We start from the raw sequence: 16,717 nt of genomic DNA, 5'->3' as shown, positions 1-16,717 counted from the left end.
TTTAGGATTTAGAATTATTTTGATTCAGTAGACTTATTACTTCAAAGTTGAATCATCATTCCACTTTGAATTACTTTATGAAAATGTATTCATGTAGATCAAAAGAGCATTTTAAATGGCTTTTGCAATATGCAGCTTCATAAAAATGATACCCCTAGATATGTGGGATTGTCTTTCAAGAGCCTTAGTATCTTTAAGAAAGCATCAGAGTATTTCAGAATTATTGACTCACATTATTTCCAGGCGGCACAACCCGTGCTCAGTGGGAAGACGTGACAGGATCTACACCACTAACACATGTTAACGACTGTGTCAGCTTTACTACTACTGTCTCCGCCCGATTTTGGTTAATGGACTGTAGTAATATACCGGAAGCTACCAAAATGGCCACAGAGCTCTACCGGGAGGCGATACATGTTCCTTTCATGGCTAAGTTTGTAGTATTTAGCAAGAGACATCAGCTGGAAGAGGCAAGAGTGAGGGTGTTTTGTATGACAGATGATCGAGAAGATAAGACGCTTGAGCAACAGGAGCTCTTTGTTGAAGTGAGCAAACACTGAGTACTGTTGTTTTTAACTCAACTTCATTGTAATGTGTAGGCAGTGGAATTCGTTTTAATATTCACTTTGTATGTTGTTGTATACTTCCATCTTCGAAATGTGTTTAGCTCTAGGGATATTGTCACTATACGTTTTTACTTAATTCACCTTACAGTAATGTAATTGTTTTACTTTGATATGTGCTCTTTATTGTTGTTTCTTTAATACATTTATATTATATAAGAATAAAAATGGTTCAGGTGGCAAAGTCTCGTGATGTTGAAGTGTTGGAGGGTAAACCACAGTTCCTAGAATTTGCTGGCAACTTAGTACCAGTTACAAAGTCTGGGGACCAACTTGCCTTCAACTTCTATGCATTCCGTGAAAACCGCCTTCCATTCACTGTTCGTGTGAAGGATCAACATGCTGACCCAATTGGTAGGGTGGCCTTCATGCGACAACCAAAGGTAGGCATTTAAAGAGTTTTGATGTGTGTCACCATATTGGTAATTTTATAATTTTCTTAAAAAACATTTTGTCTTTAGATTTCTTTCTTGCTTAAAGTTAATCTTTCATAAGGATTGATTACCAGTGCTATGAAGTTGTGCTTCTGATTTTTGTATTATGTGTTGTCAGTGAAATATATGCTTTAGCCAGTTCATTGCAGGGTTCAAGTTATGTAATTCCTTCATCAGTTTTAAGTGAGTAGCTAAGTAGGTCTGTAATATGCTGTTACTTACTGATAATCCATCTTGAATAACACCTCATGACCCTCTAATCTTCCAGGATGGCCACTGGAAGAAGGCTTCACTAATCAGCCTGCTAAAACCCCCTGTGTTTCAGGTTGGGCGTGGTGACCCCCCTCAGACCCCCATCTGTAACCTCAACATTGCCCTGCCTGACAACATCCAGCCTGAGCCTGCGCCCTCAGAACCTGACCTTCTCGCCCTGGAGAAGAAGTACTCCTTCCTCTCCATTAGTGAGTAGTTGTCCCGTCTTGAGTTTCCTACCCTTGTTCTGCAGTCTATCTCATGTTACTGTGTACTTTTTTCATGTTATATACATAGGGTGTTGATGTTTATTTTTGAGACTAATTATTCTTTTTGAGATTTTCTATGGTATGTTCCGTTAGATTCTTTATGAAAGTGTTGTTTCATTACATTTATCCATAACTTTATTTTAAAGGTGAAACTTTAGGAAAATATTGAACCTTGGTATCACCATACCTTTCTCCTCTACCAATTTTAAGTTCTTTCCACCATTTGTTCAGTTCAAGGGTGGCTGCTTATTTTTTCATGAAAGTCATTTATGTGTGTTATTGATTTTATCTACTTGTGAACAAACAGCGTATCTCCAGCTTCATTGATTGGTATTTATGAACCTTTATTGATCATCTTACATTATGGACTTGGCATAAACTTGTTGTGTTGATTGGTGGTAGCCACACTTTCATTTTTATTGCAATTTCAAAGTACATCCTATAAATATTTTAACTGTATTGCATTATTTGATATCTTCATATGCTGCCCTTTGAGAATAACTTATCACCGCTCATCTGAAATATTTTACAGATATTTTTCTATACTTTGTAATTAGCTATGAACAGTGCCTGTGACCTGTCATATATGGGCAGTATAAGCTTAATCAGATGGAAATTCATGCTGCTTCAGTAATCATCATCTTAAGCAGCTGGCCACTTGGCATATACCATTCATGAATCAAGGTGATCGGGTTTACCATTTGAGATACTCATTTCATTGGTAATCCATTTTAAAACTCATCCTCTTGAGGGGAGCAGGAAGTTACATGCCTTAGTGCATATATTTATATTTTATTTATTTATTACACTGTCGCTGTCTCCCGCGTTAGCGAGGTAGCACAAGGAAACAGACAAAAGAATGGCCCAACCCTCCCACATACATATGTATATACATACATGTCCACACACGCACATATACATACCTATACATCTCAACGTATACATACATATACACACACAGACTTATACATATATACACATGTACATAATTCATACTTGCTGCCTTTATTCATTCCCGTCTCCAACCCGCCACACATAAAATGAAAAACCCCTCCCCCCGAGGTAGCACTAGGAAAAGACAACAAAGGCCACATTCGTTCACACTCAGTCTCTAGCTGTCATGTATAATGCACAGAAACCACAACTCCCTATCCACATCCAGGCCCCACAAAACTTTCCATGGTTTACCACAGACACTTCACATGCCCTGGTTCAGCCCATTGACAGCATGTTGACCCCGGTATACCACATCATTCCAATTCACTCTATTCCTTGCACACCTTTCACCCTCCTGCATGTTCAGGCCCCGATCACTCAAAATCTTTTCCACTCCATCTTTCCACCTCCAATTTGGTCTCCCACTTCTCCTTATTCCCTCCACCTCTGACACATATATCCTCTTTGTCAATCTTTCCTCACTCATTCTCTCCATGTAACCAAACCATTTCAAAACATCCTCTTCTGCTCTCTCAACCACACTCTTTTTATTACCACACATCTCTCTTACCCTATTACTACTTACTCAGTCAAACCACCTCACACCACATATTGTCCTCAAACATCTCATTTCCAGCACATCCACCCTCCTGCGCACAACTCTATCTATAGCATACGCCTCGCAACCATATAAAATTGTTGGAACTACAGTTCCTTTAAGCATACCCATTTTTGCTTTCTGAGATAATGTTCTCGACTTCCACACATTCTTCAATGCTCCCAGAACTTTCGCCCCCTCCCCCACCCTATGATTTACTTCCACTTCCATGGTTCCATCCACTGCCAAATCCACTCCCAGATATCTAAAACACTTCACTTCCTCCACTTTTTCTCCATTCAAACTTACCTCCCACTTGACTTGTCCCCCAACCCTACTGTACCTAATAACCTTGCTCTTATTCACATTTACTCTCAGCTTTCTTCTTTCACACACTTTACCAAACTCAGTCACCAGCTTCTGCAGTTTCTCACCCGAATCAGCCACCAGCACTGTATCGTCAGCGAACAACAACCGACTCACTTCCCAAGCTCTCTCATCCACAACAGACTGAATACTTGCCCCTCTTTCCATAACTCTTGCATTCACCTCCCTAATAACCCCATCCAATGACAAATTAAACAACCATGGAGACATCACACACCCCTGCCGCAAACCAACATTCACTGAGAACCAATCACTTTCCTCTCTTCCTACATGTACACATGCCTTACATCCTCAATAGTACTTTCCACTGTTTCTAACAACTTGTCTCCCACACCATATATTCTTAATACCTTCCACAGAGCATCTCTATCAACTCTATCATATGCCTTCTCCAGATCCATAAATGCCACATACAAATCCATTTGCTTTTCTAAGTATATCTCACATACATTCTTCAAAACAAACACCTGATCCACACCTCCTGTACCACTTCTGAAACCACACTGCTCTTCCCCAATCTGATGCTCTGTGCATGCCTTCACCCTCTCAGTCAGTACCCTCCCATATAATTTCCCAGGAATACTCAACAAACTTATACCTCTGTAATTTGAGCACTCACTCTTACCCCTTTGCCTTTGTACAGTGGCAATATGCAAGCATTCCGCCAGTCCTCAGGCACCTCACCATGAGTCATACGTACATTAATTAACCTTACCAACCAGTCAACAGTACAGTCACGCCCTTTTTTAATCAATTCCGTTGCAATACCATCCAAACGTACTGCCTTGCTGGCTTTCATCTTACGCAAAGCTTTTACTACCTCTTCTCTGTTTACCAAATCATTCTCCCTAACCCTCTCACTTTGCACACCACCTCGACCAAAACACCCTATATCTGCCACTCTATCATCAAGCACATTCAACAAACCTTCAAAATTCTCACTTCATCCCCTTCTCACATCACCACTACTTGTTATCACCTCCCCATTAGCCCCCCCTTCACTGATGTTCCCATTTGTTCCCTTGTCTTATGCACTTTATTTACCTCCTTCCAAAGCATTTTTTTATGCTCCTTAAAATTTAATGATACTTTCTCACCCCAACTCTCATTTGCCCTCTTTTTCGCCTCTTGCACCTTTCTCTTGACCTCCTGCCTCTTTCTTTTATAATAACATCTCCCAGTCATTTGCATTATTTCCCTGCAAAAATTGTCCAAATGCCCCTCTCTTCTCTTTCACTAATAATCTTACTTCTTCATCCCACCACTCACTACCCTTTCTAATCCGCCCACCTCCCACGCTTCTCATGCCACAAGCATCTTTAGCACAAGCCATCACTGCTTCCCTGAATACATCCCACTCCTCCCCCACTCCCCTTGCATCCTTTGTTCTCACCTTTTTCCATTCTGTACTCAGTCTCTCCTGGTACTTCCTCACACAAGTCTGCTTCCCAAGCTCACTTACTCTCACCACTCTCTTCACCCCAACATTCTCTCTTCTTTTCTGAAAACCTCTACAAATCTTCACCTTCGCCTCCACAAGATAATGATCAGACATCCCTCCAGCTGCCCCTCTCAGCACATTAACGTCCAAAAGTCTCTCTTTCACGCGCTTATCAATTAACACGTAATCCAATAACACTCTCTGGCCATCTCTCTTACTTACATACGTATACTTATGTATATCTCTCTTTTTAAACCAGGTATTCCCAATTACCAGTCCTTTTTCAGCACATAAATCTACAAGCTCTTCACCATTTCCATTTACAACAATGAACACCCCATGTACATTAATTATTCCCCCACCTGCCACATTACTCACCTTTGCATTCAAATCACTCATCACTATAACCTGGTCTCATGCATCAAAACTACTAACACACTCAATCAGCTGCTCCCAAAACACTTGCCTCTTATGATCTTTCTTCTCATGCCCAGGTGCAAATGCACCGATAATCACCCATCTCTCTCCATCCACTTTCAGTTTTACCCATGTCAATCTAGAGTTTACTTTCTTACACTCTATCACATACTCCCACCACTCCTGTTTCAGGAGTAGTGCTACTCCTTCCCTTGCTCTTGTCCTCTCACTAACCCCTGACTTTACTCCCCAGACATTCCCAAACCACTCTTCCCCTTTACCCTTGAGCTTCGTTTCACTCAGAGCCAAAACCTCCAGGTTCCTTTCCTCAAATATGCTGCCTATCTCTCCTTTTTTCTCATCTTGGTTACATCCACACACATTTAGACACCCCAATCTGAGCCTTTGAGGAGGATGAGCACTCCCCGTGTGACTCCTTCTTCTGTTTCCCTGTCTAGAAAGTTAAGATATAAGGAGGGGAGGGTTTCTAGACCCCCACTCCCGTCCCCTTTAGTCGCCTTCTACGACACGTGAGGAATGCATGGGACGTATTCTTTCTCCCCTATTCCCAGGGATAGTGCATATATATATATGCGAGGTAGCGCAAGGAAACAGACGAAAGAAATGGCCCAACCCCCCCCATACACATGTATATACATACGTCCACACACGCAAATATACATACCTACACAGCTTTCCATGGTTTACCCCAGACGCTTCACATGCCTTGATTCAATCCACTGACAGCACATCAACCCCGGTATACCACATCGCTCCAATTCACTCTATTCCTTGCCCTCCTTTCACCCTCCTGCATGTTCAGGCCCCGATCACACAAAATCTTTTTCACTCCATCTTTCCACCTCCAATTTGGTCTCCCTCTTCTCCTCGTTCCCTCCACCTCCAACACATATATCCTCTTGGTCAATCTTTCCTCACTCATTCTCTCCATGTGCCCAAACCACTTCAAAACACCCTCTTCTGCTCTCTCAACCACGCTCTTTTTATTTCCACACATCTCTCTTACCCTTACGTTACTCACTCGATCAAACCACCTCACACCACACATTGTCCTCAAACATCTCATTTCCAGCACATCCATCCTCCTGCGCACAACTCTATCCATAGCCCACGCCTCGCAACCATACAACATTGTTGGAACCACTATTCCTTCAAACATACCCATTTTTGCTTTCCGAGATAATGTTCTCGACTTCCACACATTCTTCAAGGCCCCCAGAATTTTCGCCCCCTCCCCCACCCTATGATCCACTTCCGCTTCCATGGTTCCATCCGCTGCCAGATCCACTCCCAGATATCTAAAACACTTAACTTCCTCCAGTTTTTCTCCATTCAAACTCACCTCCCAGTTGACTTGACCCTCAACCCTACTGTACCTAATAACCTTGCTCTTATTCACATTTACTCTTAACTTTCTTCTTCCACACACTTTACCAAACTCAGTCACCAGCTTCTGCAGTTTCACACATGAATCAGCCACCAGCACTGTGTCATCAGCGAACAACAACTGACTCACTTCCCAAGCTCTCTCATCCCCAACAGACTTCATACTTGCCCCTCTTTCCAAAACTCTTGCATTCACCTCCCTAACAACCCCATCCATAAACAATTTAAACAACCATGGAGACATCACACACCCCTGCCGCAAACCTACATTCACTGAGAACCAATCACTTTCCTCTCTTCCTACACGTACACATGCCTTACATCCTCGATAAAAACTTTTCACTGCTTCTAACAACTTGCCTCCCACACCATATATTCTTAATACCTTCCACAGAGCATCTCTATCAACTCTATCATATGCCTTCTCCAGATCCATAAATGCTACATACAAATCCATTTGCTTTTCTAAGTATTTCTCACATACATTCTTCAAAGCAAACACCTGATCCACACATCCTCTACCACTTCTGAAACCACACTGCTCTTCCCCAATCTGATGCTCCGTACATGCCTTCACCCTCTCAATCAATATCCTCCCATATAATTTACCAGGAATACTCAACAAACTTATACCTCTGTAATTTGAGCACTCACTCTTATCCCCTTTGCCTTTGTACAATGGCACTATGCACGCATTCTGCCAATCCTCAGGCACCTCACCATGAGTCTATACATACATTAAATAACCTTACCAACCAGTCAACAATACAGTCACCCCCTTTTTTAATAAATTCCACTGTAATACCTTCCAAACCCGCTGCCTTGCCGGCTTTGATCTTCCACAAAGCTTTTACTACCTCTTCTCTGTTTACCAAATCATTTTCCCTAACCCTCTCACTTTGCACACCACCTCGACCAAAACACCCTATATCTGCCACTCTATCATCAAACACATTCAACAAACCTTCAAAATACTCACTCCATCTCCTTCTCACATCACCACTACTTGTTATCACCTCCCCATTTGCGCCCTTCACTGAAGTTCCCATTTGCTCCCTTGTCTTACGCACTTTATTTACCTCCTTCCAGAAAATCTTTTTATTCTCCCTAAAATTTAATGATACTCTCTCACCCCAACTCTCATTTGCCCTTTTTTTCACCTCTTGCACCTTTCTCTTGACCTCCTGTCTCTTTCTTTTATACATCTCCCACTCAATTGCATTTTTTCCCTGCAAAAATCGTCCAAATGCCTCTCTCTTCTCTTTCACTAATACTCTTACTTCTTCATCCCACCACTCACTACCCTTTCTAATCAACCCACCTCCCACTCTTATGCCACAAGCATCTTTTGCGCAATCCATCACTGATTCCCTAAATACATCCCATTCCTCCCCCACTCCCCTTACTTCCATTGTTCTCACCTTTTTCCATTCTGTACTCAGTCTCTCCTGGTACTTCCTCACACAAGTCTCCTTCCCAAGCTCACTTACTCTCACCACCCTCTTCACCCCAACATTCACTCTTCTTTTTTTTTTTTTTTCTTTTTTTTTTTTTTTTTTTCCAAAAGAAGGAACAGCGAAGGGGGCCAGGTGAGGATGTTCCCTCAAAGGCCCAGTCCTCTGTTCTTAACGCTACCTTGCTAATGCGGGAAATGGCGAATAGTATGAAAGAAAAAGATATATATATATATATATATATATATATATATATATATATATATATATATATATATATATATATATATATATATATATATATATTTTTTTTTTTTTTTTTTTTTATACTTTGTCGCTGTCTCCCGCATTTGCGAGGTAGCGCAAGGAAACAGACGAAAGAAATGGCCCAACCCCCCCCCCATACACATGTACATACACACGTCCACACACGCAAATATACATACCTACACAGCTTTCCATGGTTTACCCCGGACGCTTCACATGCCTTGATTCAATCCACTGACAGCACGTCAACCCCTGTATACCACATCGCTCCAATTCACTCTATTCCTTGCCCTCCTTTCACCCTCCTGCATGTTCAGGCCCCGATCACACAAAATCCTTTTCACTCCATCTTTCCACCTCCAATTTGGTCTCCCTCTTCTCCTCGTTCCCTCCACCTCCGACACATATATCCTCTTGGTCAATCTTTCCTCACTCATTCTCTCCATGTGCCCAAACCATTTCAAAACACCCTCTTCTGCTCTCTCAACCACGCTCTTTTTATTTCCACACATCTCTCTTACCCTTACGTTACTTACTCGATCAAACCACCTCACACCACACATTGTCCTCAAACATCTCATTTCCAGCACATCCATCCTCCTGCGCACAACTCTATCCATAGCCCACGCCTCGCAACCATACAACATTGTTGGAACCACTATTCCTTCAAACATACCCATTTTTGCTTTCCGGGATAATGTTCTCGACTTCCACACATTTTTCAAGGCTCCCAAAATTTTCGCCCCCTCCCCCACCCTATGATCCACTTCCGCTTCCATGGTTCCATCCGCTGACAAATCCACTCCCAGATATCTAAAACACTTCACTTCCTCCAGTTTTTCTCCATTCAAACTCACCTCCCAATTGACTTGACCCTCAACCCTACTGTACCTAATAACCTTGCTCTTATTCACATTTACTCTTAACTTTCTTCTTCCACACACTTTACCAAACTCCGTCACCAGCTTCTGCAGTTTCTCACATGAATCGGCCATCAGCGCTGTATCATCAGCGAACAACAACTGACTCACTTCCCAAGCTCTCTCATCCCCAACAGACTTCATACTTGCCCCTCTTTCCAAGACTCTTGCATTTACCTCCCTAACAACCCCATCCATAAACAAATTAAACAACCATGGAGACATCACACACCCCTGCCGCAAACCTACATTCACTGAGAACCAATCACTTTCCTCTCTTCCTACACGTACCCATGCCTTACATCCTCGATAAAAACTTTTCACTGCTTCTAACAACTTTCCTCCCACACCATATATTCTTAATACCTTCCAAAGAGCATCTCTATCAACTCTATCATATGCCTTCTCCAGATCCATAAATGCTACATACAAATCCATTATATATATATATATATATATATATATATATATATATATATATATATATATATATATTTTTTTTTTTTATACTTTGTCGCTGTCTCCTGCGTTTGCGAGGTAGCGCAAGGAAACAGACGAAAGAAATGGCCCAACCCCCCCCCATACACATGTATATACATACGTCCACACACGCAAATATACATACCTACACAGCTTTCCATGGTTTACCCCAGACGCTTCACATGCCTTGATTCAATCCACTGACAGCACGTCAGCCCCGGTATACCACATCGCTCCAATTCACTCTATTCCTTGCCCTCCTTTCACCCTCCTGCATGTTCAGGCCCCGATCACACAAAATCTTTTTCACTCCATCTTTCCACCTCCAATTTGGTCTCCCTCTTCTCGTTGTTCCCCCCACATCCGACACATATATCCTCTTGGTCAATCTTTCCTCACTCATCCTCTCCATGTGCCCAAACCACTTCAAAACACCCTCTTCTGCTCTCTCAACCACGCTCTTTTTATTTCCACACATCTCTCTTACCCTTACGTTACTCACTCGATCAAACCACCTCACACCACACATTGTCCTCAAACATCTCATTTCCAGCACATCCATCCTCCTGCGCACAACTCTATCCATAGCCCACGCCTCGCAACCATACAACATTGTTGGAACCACTATTCCTTCAAACATACCCATTTTTGCTTTCCGAGATAATGTTCTCGACTTCCACACATTCTTCAAGGCCCCCAGAATTTTCGCCCCCTCCCCCACCCTATGATCCACTTCCGCTTCCATGGTTCCATCCACTGCCAGATCCACTCCCAGATATCTAAAACACTTAACTTCCTCCAGTTTTTCTCCATTCACACTCACCTCCCAATTGACTTGACCCTCAACCCTACTGTACCTAATAACCTTGCTCTTATTCACATTAATCTTAACTTTCTTCTTCCACACACTTTACCAAACTCAGTCACCAGCTTCTGCAGTTTCACACATGAATCAGCCACCAGCGCTGTGTCATCAGCGAACAACAACTGACTCACTTCCCAAGCTCTCTCATCCCCAACAGACTTCATACTTGCCCCTCTCTCCAAAACTCCCGCATTCACCTCCCCAACAACCCCATCCATAAACAAATTAAACAACCATGGAGACATCACACACCCCCGCCGCAAACCTACATTCACTGAGAACCAATCACTTTCCTCTCTTCCTACACGTACACATGCCTTACATCCTCTATAAAAACTTTTCACTGCTTCCAACAACTCTCCTCCCACACCATACACTCTTAATACCTTCCACAGAGCATCTCTATCAACCCCATCATATGCCCCCTCCAGATCCACAAATGCTATATACAAATCCATTTGCTTTTCTAAGTATTTCTCACATACATTCTTCAAAGCAAACACCTGATCCACACATCCTCCACCACTTCTGAAACCACACTGCTCCTCCCCAATCTGATGCTCTGTACATGCCCTCACCCTCCCAACCAACACCCCCCCATATAACTTACCAGGAACACTCAACAAACTTATACCTCTGTAATTTGAGCACTCACTCTTATCCCCTTTGCCTTTGTACAATGGCACTATGCACGCATTCCGCCAATCCTCAGGCACCTCACCATGAGTCATACATACATTAAATAACCTTACCAACCAGTCAACAATACAGTCAACCCCTTTTTTAATAAATTCCACTGCAATACCATCCAAACCTGCTGCCTTGCCGGCTTTCATCTTCCGCAAAGCTTTCACTACCTCTTCTCTGTTTACCAAATCATTTTCCCTAACCCTCTCACTTTGCACACCACCTCGACCAAAACACCGTATATCTGCCACTCTATCATCAAACACATTCAACAAACCTTCGAAATACTCACTCCATCTCCCTCCCACATCACCACCACTCGTTATCACCTCCCCACCTGCGCCCCTCACTGAAGCTCCCACCTGCTCCCCCGTCTCACGCACTTCATTCACCTCCCTCCAGAACATCCCTTTATTCTCCCCAAAATCCAACGACACTCTCTCACCCCATCTCTCACCTGCCCCCCTTTTCACCTCTTGCACCCTTCTCCCGACCTCCCGTCTCCCTCCCCTATACATCTCCCACTCAATTGCATTTTTTCCCTGCAAAAATTGCCCAAATGCCTCTCTCTTCTCTTTCACTAATACTCTTACTTCTTCATCCCACCACTCACTACCCTTTCTAATCAACCCACCTCCCACTCTTCTCATGCCACAAGCATCTTTTGCGCAATCCATCACTGATTCCCTAAATACATCCCATTCCTCCCCCACTCCCCTTACTTCCATTGTTCTCACCTTTTTCCATTCTGTACTCAGTCTCTCCTGGTACTTCCTCACACAGGTCTCCTTCTCAAGCTCACTTACTCTCACCACCCTCTTCACCCCAACATTCACTCTTCTTTTCTGAAAACCCATACAAATCTTCACCTTAGCCTCCACAAGATAATGATCAGACATCCCTCCAGTTGCACCTCTCAGCACATTAACATCCAAAAGTCTCTCTTTCGCACGCCTGTCAATTAACACGTAATCCAATAACGCTCTCTGGCCATCTCTCCTACTTACATAAGTATACTTATGTATATCTCGCTTTTTAAACCAGGTATTCCCAATCATCAGTCCTTTTTCAGCACATAAATCTACAAGCTCCTCACCATTTCCATTTACAACACTGAACACCCCATGTATACCAATTATTCCCTCAACTGCCACATTACTCACCTTTGCATTCAAATCACCCATCACTATAACCCGGTCTCGTGCATCAAAACCACTAACACACTCATTCAGCTGCTCCCAAAACACTTGCCTCTCTTGATCTTTCTTCTCATGCCCAGGTGCATAAGCACCAATAATCACCCACCTCTCTCCATCAACTTTCAGTTTTACCCATATTAATCGAGAATTTACTTTCTTACACTCTATCACATACTCCCACAACTCCTGTTTCAGGGGTATTGCTACTCCTTCCCTTGCTCTTGTCCTCTCACTAACCCCTGACTTTACTCCCCAGACATTCCCAAACCACTCTTCCCCTTTACCCTTGAGCTTCGTTTCACTCAGAGCCAAAACATCCAGGTTCCTTTCCTCAAACATACTACCTATCTCTCCTTTTTTCACATCTTGGTTACATCCACACACATTTAGGCACCCCACTCTGAGCCTTCGAGCTCCTTTTTTTCACATCTTGGTTACATCCACACACATTTAGGCACCCCACTCTGAGCCTTCGAGGAGGATGAGCACTCCCCGCGTGACTCCTTCTTCTGTTTCCCATTTTAGAAAGTTAATACAAGGAGGGGAGGATTTCTGGCCCCCCGCTCCCGTCCCCTCTAGTCACTTTCTACGACACGCGAGGAATACGTGGGAAGTATTCTTTCACCCCTATCCCCAGGGATAATATACATATATATATACATATACACATACACACACATACACATACATACGCACATACACACACACACACACATACATATATATACATATGAAAAATGTAAGAAACAATTTAGAAAACTGAAACTTCTAGCTTGAAATGAATGAAAAAAATGAATGTCACATAATGGTTCAACCTCTGGCTATGGAAAAAAGGAAATGTATAATTTATTTACACAAACGTCAATAGCAGTTCTCATCAATTTAACCACTGTATCAATATATATATATATATATATATATATATATATATATATATATATATATATATATATATATAAACAAATTAAACAACCATGGAGACATCACACACCCCTGCCGCAAACCTACATTCACTGAGAACCAATCACTTTCCTCTCTTCCTACACGTACACATGCCTTACATCCTCGATAAAAACTTTTCACTGCTTCTAACAACTTTCCTCCCACACCATATATTCTTAATACCTTCCACAGAGCATCTCTATCAACTCTATCATATGCCTTCTCCAGATCCATAAATGCTACATACAAATCCATTTGCTTTTCTAAGTATTTCTCACATACATTCTTCAAAGCAAACACCTGATCCACACATCCTCTACCACTTCTGAAACCACACTGCTCTTCCCCAATCTGATGCTCTGTACATGCCTTCACCCTCTCAATCAATACCCTCCCATATAATTTACCAGGAATACTCAACAAACTTATACCTCTGTAATTTGAGCACTCACTCTTATCCCCTTTGCCTTTGTACAATGGCACTATGCAAGCATTCCGCCAATCCTCAGGCACCTCACCATGAGTCATACATACATTAAATAACCTTACCAACCAGTCAACAATACAGTCACCCCCTTTTTTAATAAATTCCACTGCAATACCATCCAAACCTGCTGCCTTGCCGGCTTTCATCTTCCGCAAAGCTTTTACTACCTCTTCTCTGTTTACCAAATCATTTTCCCTAACCCTCTCACTTTGCACACCACCTCGACCCAAACACCCTATATCTGCCACTCTGTCATCAGACACATTCAACAAACCTTCAAAATACTCATTCCATCTCCTTCTCACATCACCACTACTTGTTATCACCTCCCCATTTACGCCCTTCACTGAAGTTCCCATTTGCTCCCTTGTCTTACGCACCCTATTTACCTCCTTCCAGAACATCTTTTTATTCTCCCTAAAATTTACTGATAGTCTCTCACCCCAACTCTCATTTGCCCTTTTTTTCACCTCTTGCACCTTTCTCTTGACCTCCTGTCTCTTTCTTTTATACTTCTCCCACTCAATTGCATTTTTTCCCTGCAAAAATCGTCCAAATGCCCCTCTCTTCTCTTTCACTAATACTCTTACTTCTTCATCCCACCACTCACTACCCTTTCTAATCAGCCCACCTCCCACTCTTCTCATGCCACAAGCATCTTTAGCTCAAGCCATCACTGATTCCCTGAATACATCCCACTCCTCCCCCACTCCCCTTACTTCCTTTGTTCTCACCTTTTTCCATTCTGTACTCAGTCTCTCCTGATACTTCCTCACACAAGTCTGCTTCCCAAGCTCACTTACTCTCACCACTCTCTTCACCCCAACATTCTCTCTTCTTTTCTGAAAACCTCTACAAATCTTCACCTTCGCCTCCACAAGATAATGATCAGACATCCCTCCAGCTGCCCCTCTCAGCACATTAACGTCCAAAAGTCTCTCTTTCGCACGCCTTATCAATTAACACGTAATCCAATAACACTCTCTGGCCATCTCTCTTACTTACATACGTATACTTATGTATATCTCTCTTTTTAAACCAGGTATTCCCAATTATCCAGTCCTTTTTCAGCACATAAATCTACAAGCTCTTCACCATTTCCATTTACAACAATGAACACCCCATGCATACCAATTATTCCCCCACCTGCCACATTACTCACCTTTGCATTCAAATCACTCATCACTATAACCCTGGTCTCAGTGCATCAAAACCTACTAACACACTCAATCAGCTGCTCCCAAAACACTTGCCTCTTATGATCTTTCTTCTCATGCCCAGGTGCAAATGCACCGATAATCACCCATCTCTCTCCATCCACTTTCAGTTTTACCCATGTCAATCTAGAGTTTACTTTCTTACACTCTATCACATACTCCCACCACTCCTGTTTCAGGAGTAGTGCTACTCCTTCCCTTGCTCTTGTCCTCTCACTAACCCCTGACTTTACTCCCCAGACATTCCCAAACCACTCTTCCCCTTTACCCTTGAGCTTCGTTTCACTCAGAGCCAAAACCTCCAGGTTCCTTTCCTCAAATATGCTGCCTATCTCTCCTTTTTTCTCATCTTGGTTACATCCACACACATTTAGACACCCCAATCTGAGCCTTTGAGGAGGATGAGCACTCCCCGTGTGACTCCTTCTTCTGTTTCCCTGTCTAGAAAGTTAAGATATAAGGAGGGGAGGGTTTCTAGACCCCCACTCCCGTCCCCTTTAGTCGCCTTCTACGACACGTGAGGAATGCATGGGACGTATTCTTTCTCCCCTATTCCCAGGGATAGTGCATATATATATATGCGAGGTAGCGCAAGGAAACAGACGAAAGAAATGGCCCAACCCCCCCCATACACATGTATATACATACGTCCACACACGCAAATATACATACCTACACAGCTTTCCATGGTTTACCCCAGACGCTTCACATGCCTTGATTCAATCCACTGACAGCACATCAACCCCGGTATACCACATCGCTCCAATTCACTCTATTCCTTGCCCTCCTTTCACCCTCCTGCATGTTCAGGCCCCGATCACACAAAATCTTTTTCACTCCATCTTTCCACCTCCAATTTGGTCTCCCTCTTCTCCTCGTTCCCTCCACCTCCAACACATATATCCTCTTGGTCAATCTTTCCTCACTCATTCTCTCCATGTGCCCAAACCACTTCAAAACACCCTCTTCTGCTCTCTCAACCACGCTCTTTTTATTTCCACACATCTCTCTTACCCTTACGTTACTCACTCGATCAAACCACCTCACACCACACATTGTCCTCAAACATCTCATTTCCAGCACATCCATCCTCCTGCGCACAACTCTATCCATAGCCCACGCCTCGCAACCATACAACATTGTTGGAACCACTATTCCTTCAAACATACCCATTTTTGCTTTCCGAGATAATGTTCTCGACTTCCACACATTCTTCAAGGCCCCCAGAATTTTCGCCCCCTCCCCCACCCTATGATCCACTTCCGCTTCCATGGTTCCATCCGCTGCCAGATCCACTCCCAGATATCTAAAACACTTAACTTCCTCCAGTTTTTCTCCATTCAAACTCACCTCCCAATTGACTTGACCCTCAACCCTACTGTACCTAATAACCTTGCTCTTATTCACATTTACTCTTAACTTTCTTCTTCCACAC

At 42.9% G+C, this 16,717-nt stretch overlaps 1 protein-coding gene across 39 annotated transcripts in view; it reads left to right on the top strand.

Moving 5' to 3' along the window:
* Positions 1–16,717, top strand: part of LOC139748583 (uncharacterized) — a 978,916-nt gene that overhangs the window by 725,695 nt on the left and 236,504 nt on the right. For all 39 annotated transcript variants that reach the window (XM_071661646.1, XM_071661679.1, XM_071661676.1 and 36 more), the window contains 3 exons: positions 244–545; positions 800–1,006; positions 1,383–1,518. In XM_071661646.1, coding sequence (XP_071517747.1) covers positions 244–545; positions 800–1,006; positions 1,383–1,518 — 645 coding nt within the window. The remainder of the gene's footprint in view (positions 1–243; positions 546–799; positions 1,007–1,382; positions 1,519–16,717) is intronic.

The sequence above is a fragment of the Panulirus ornatus genome, chromosome 5, assembly GCF_036320965.1.
Source record: "Panulirus ornatus isolate Po-2019 chromosome 5, ASM3632096v1, whole genome shotgun sequence".
Taxonomy (NCBI): Eukaryota; Metazoa; Arthropoda; class Malacostraca; order Decapoda; family Palinuridae; genus Panulirus; species Panulirus ornatus.
The sequence above is the reverse complement of the archived record's forward strand: the minus strand, read 5'-3'. Positions and strand labels throughout refer to the sequence as shown.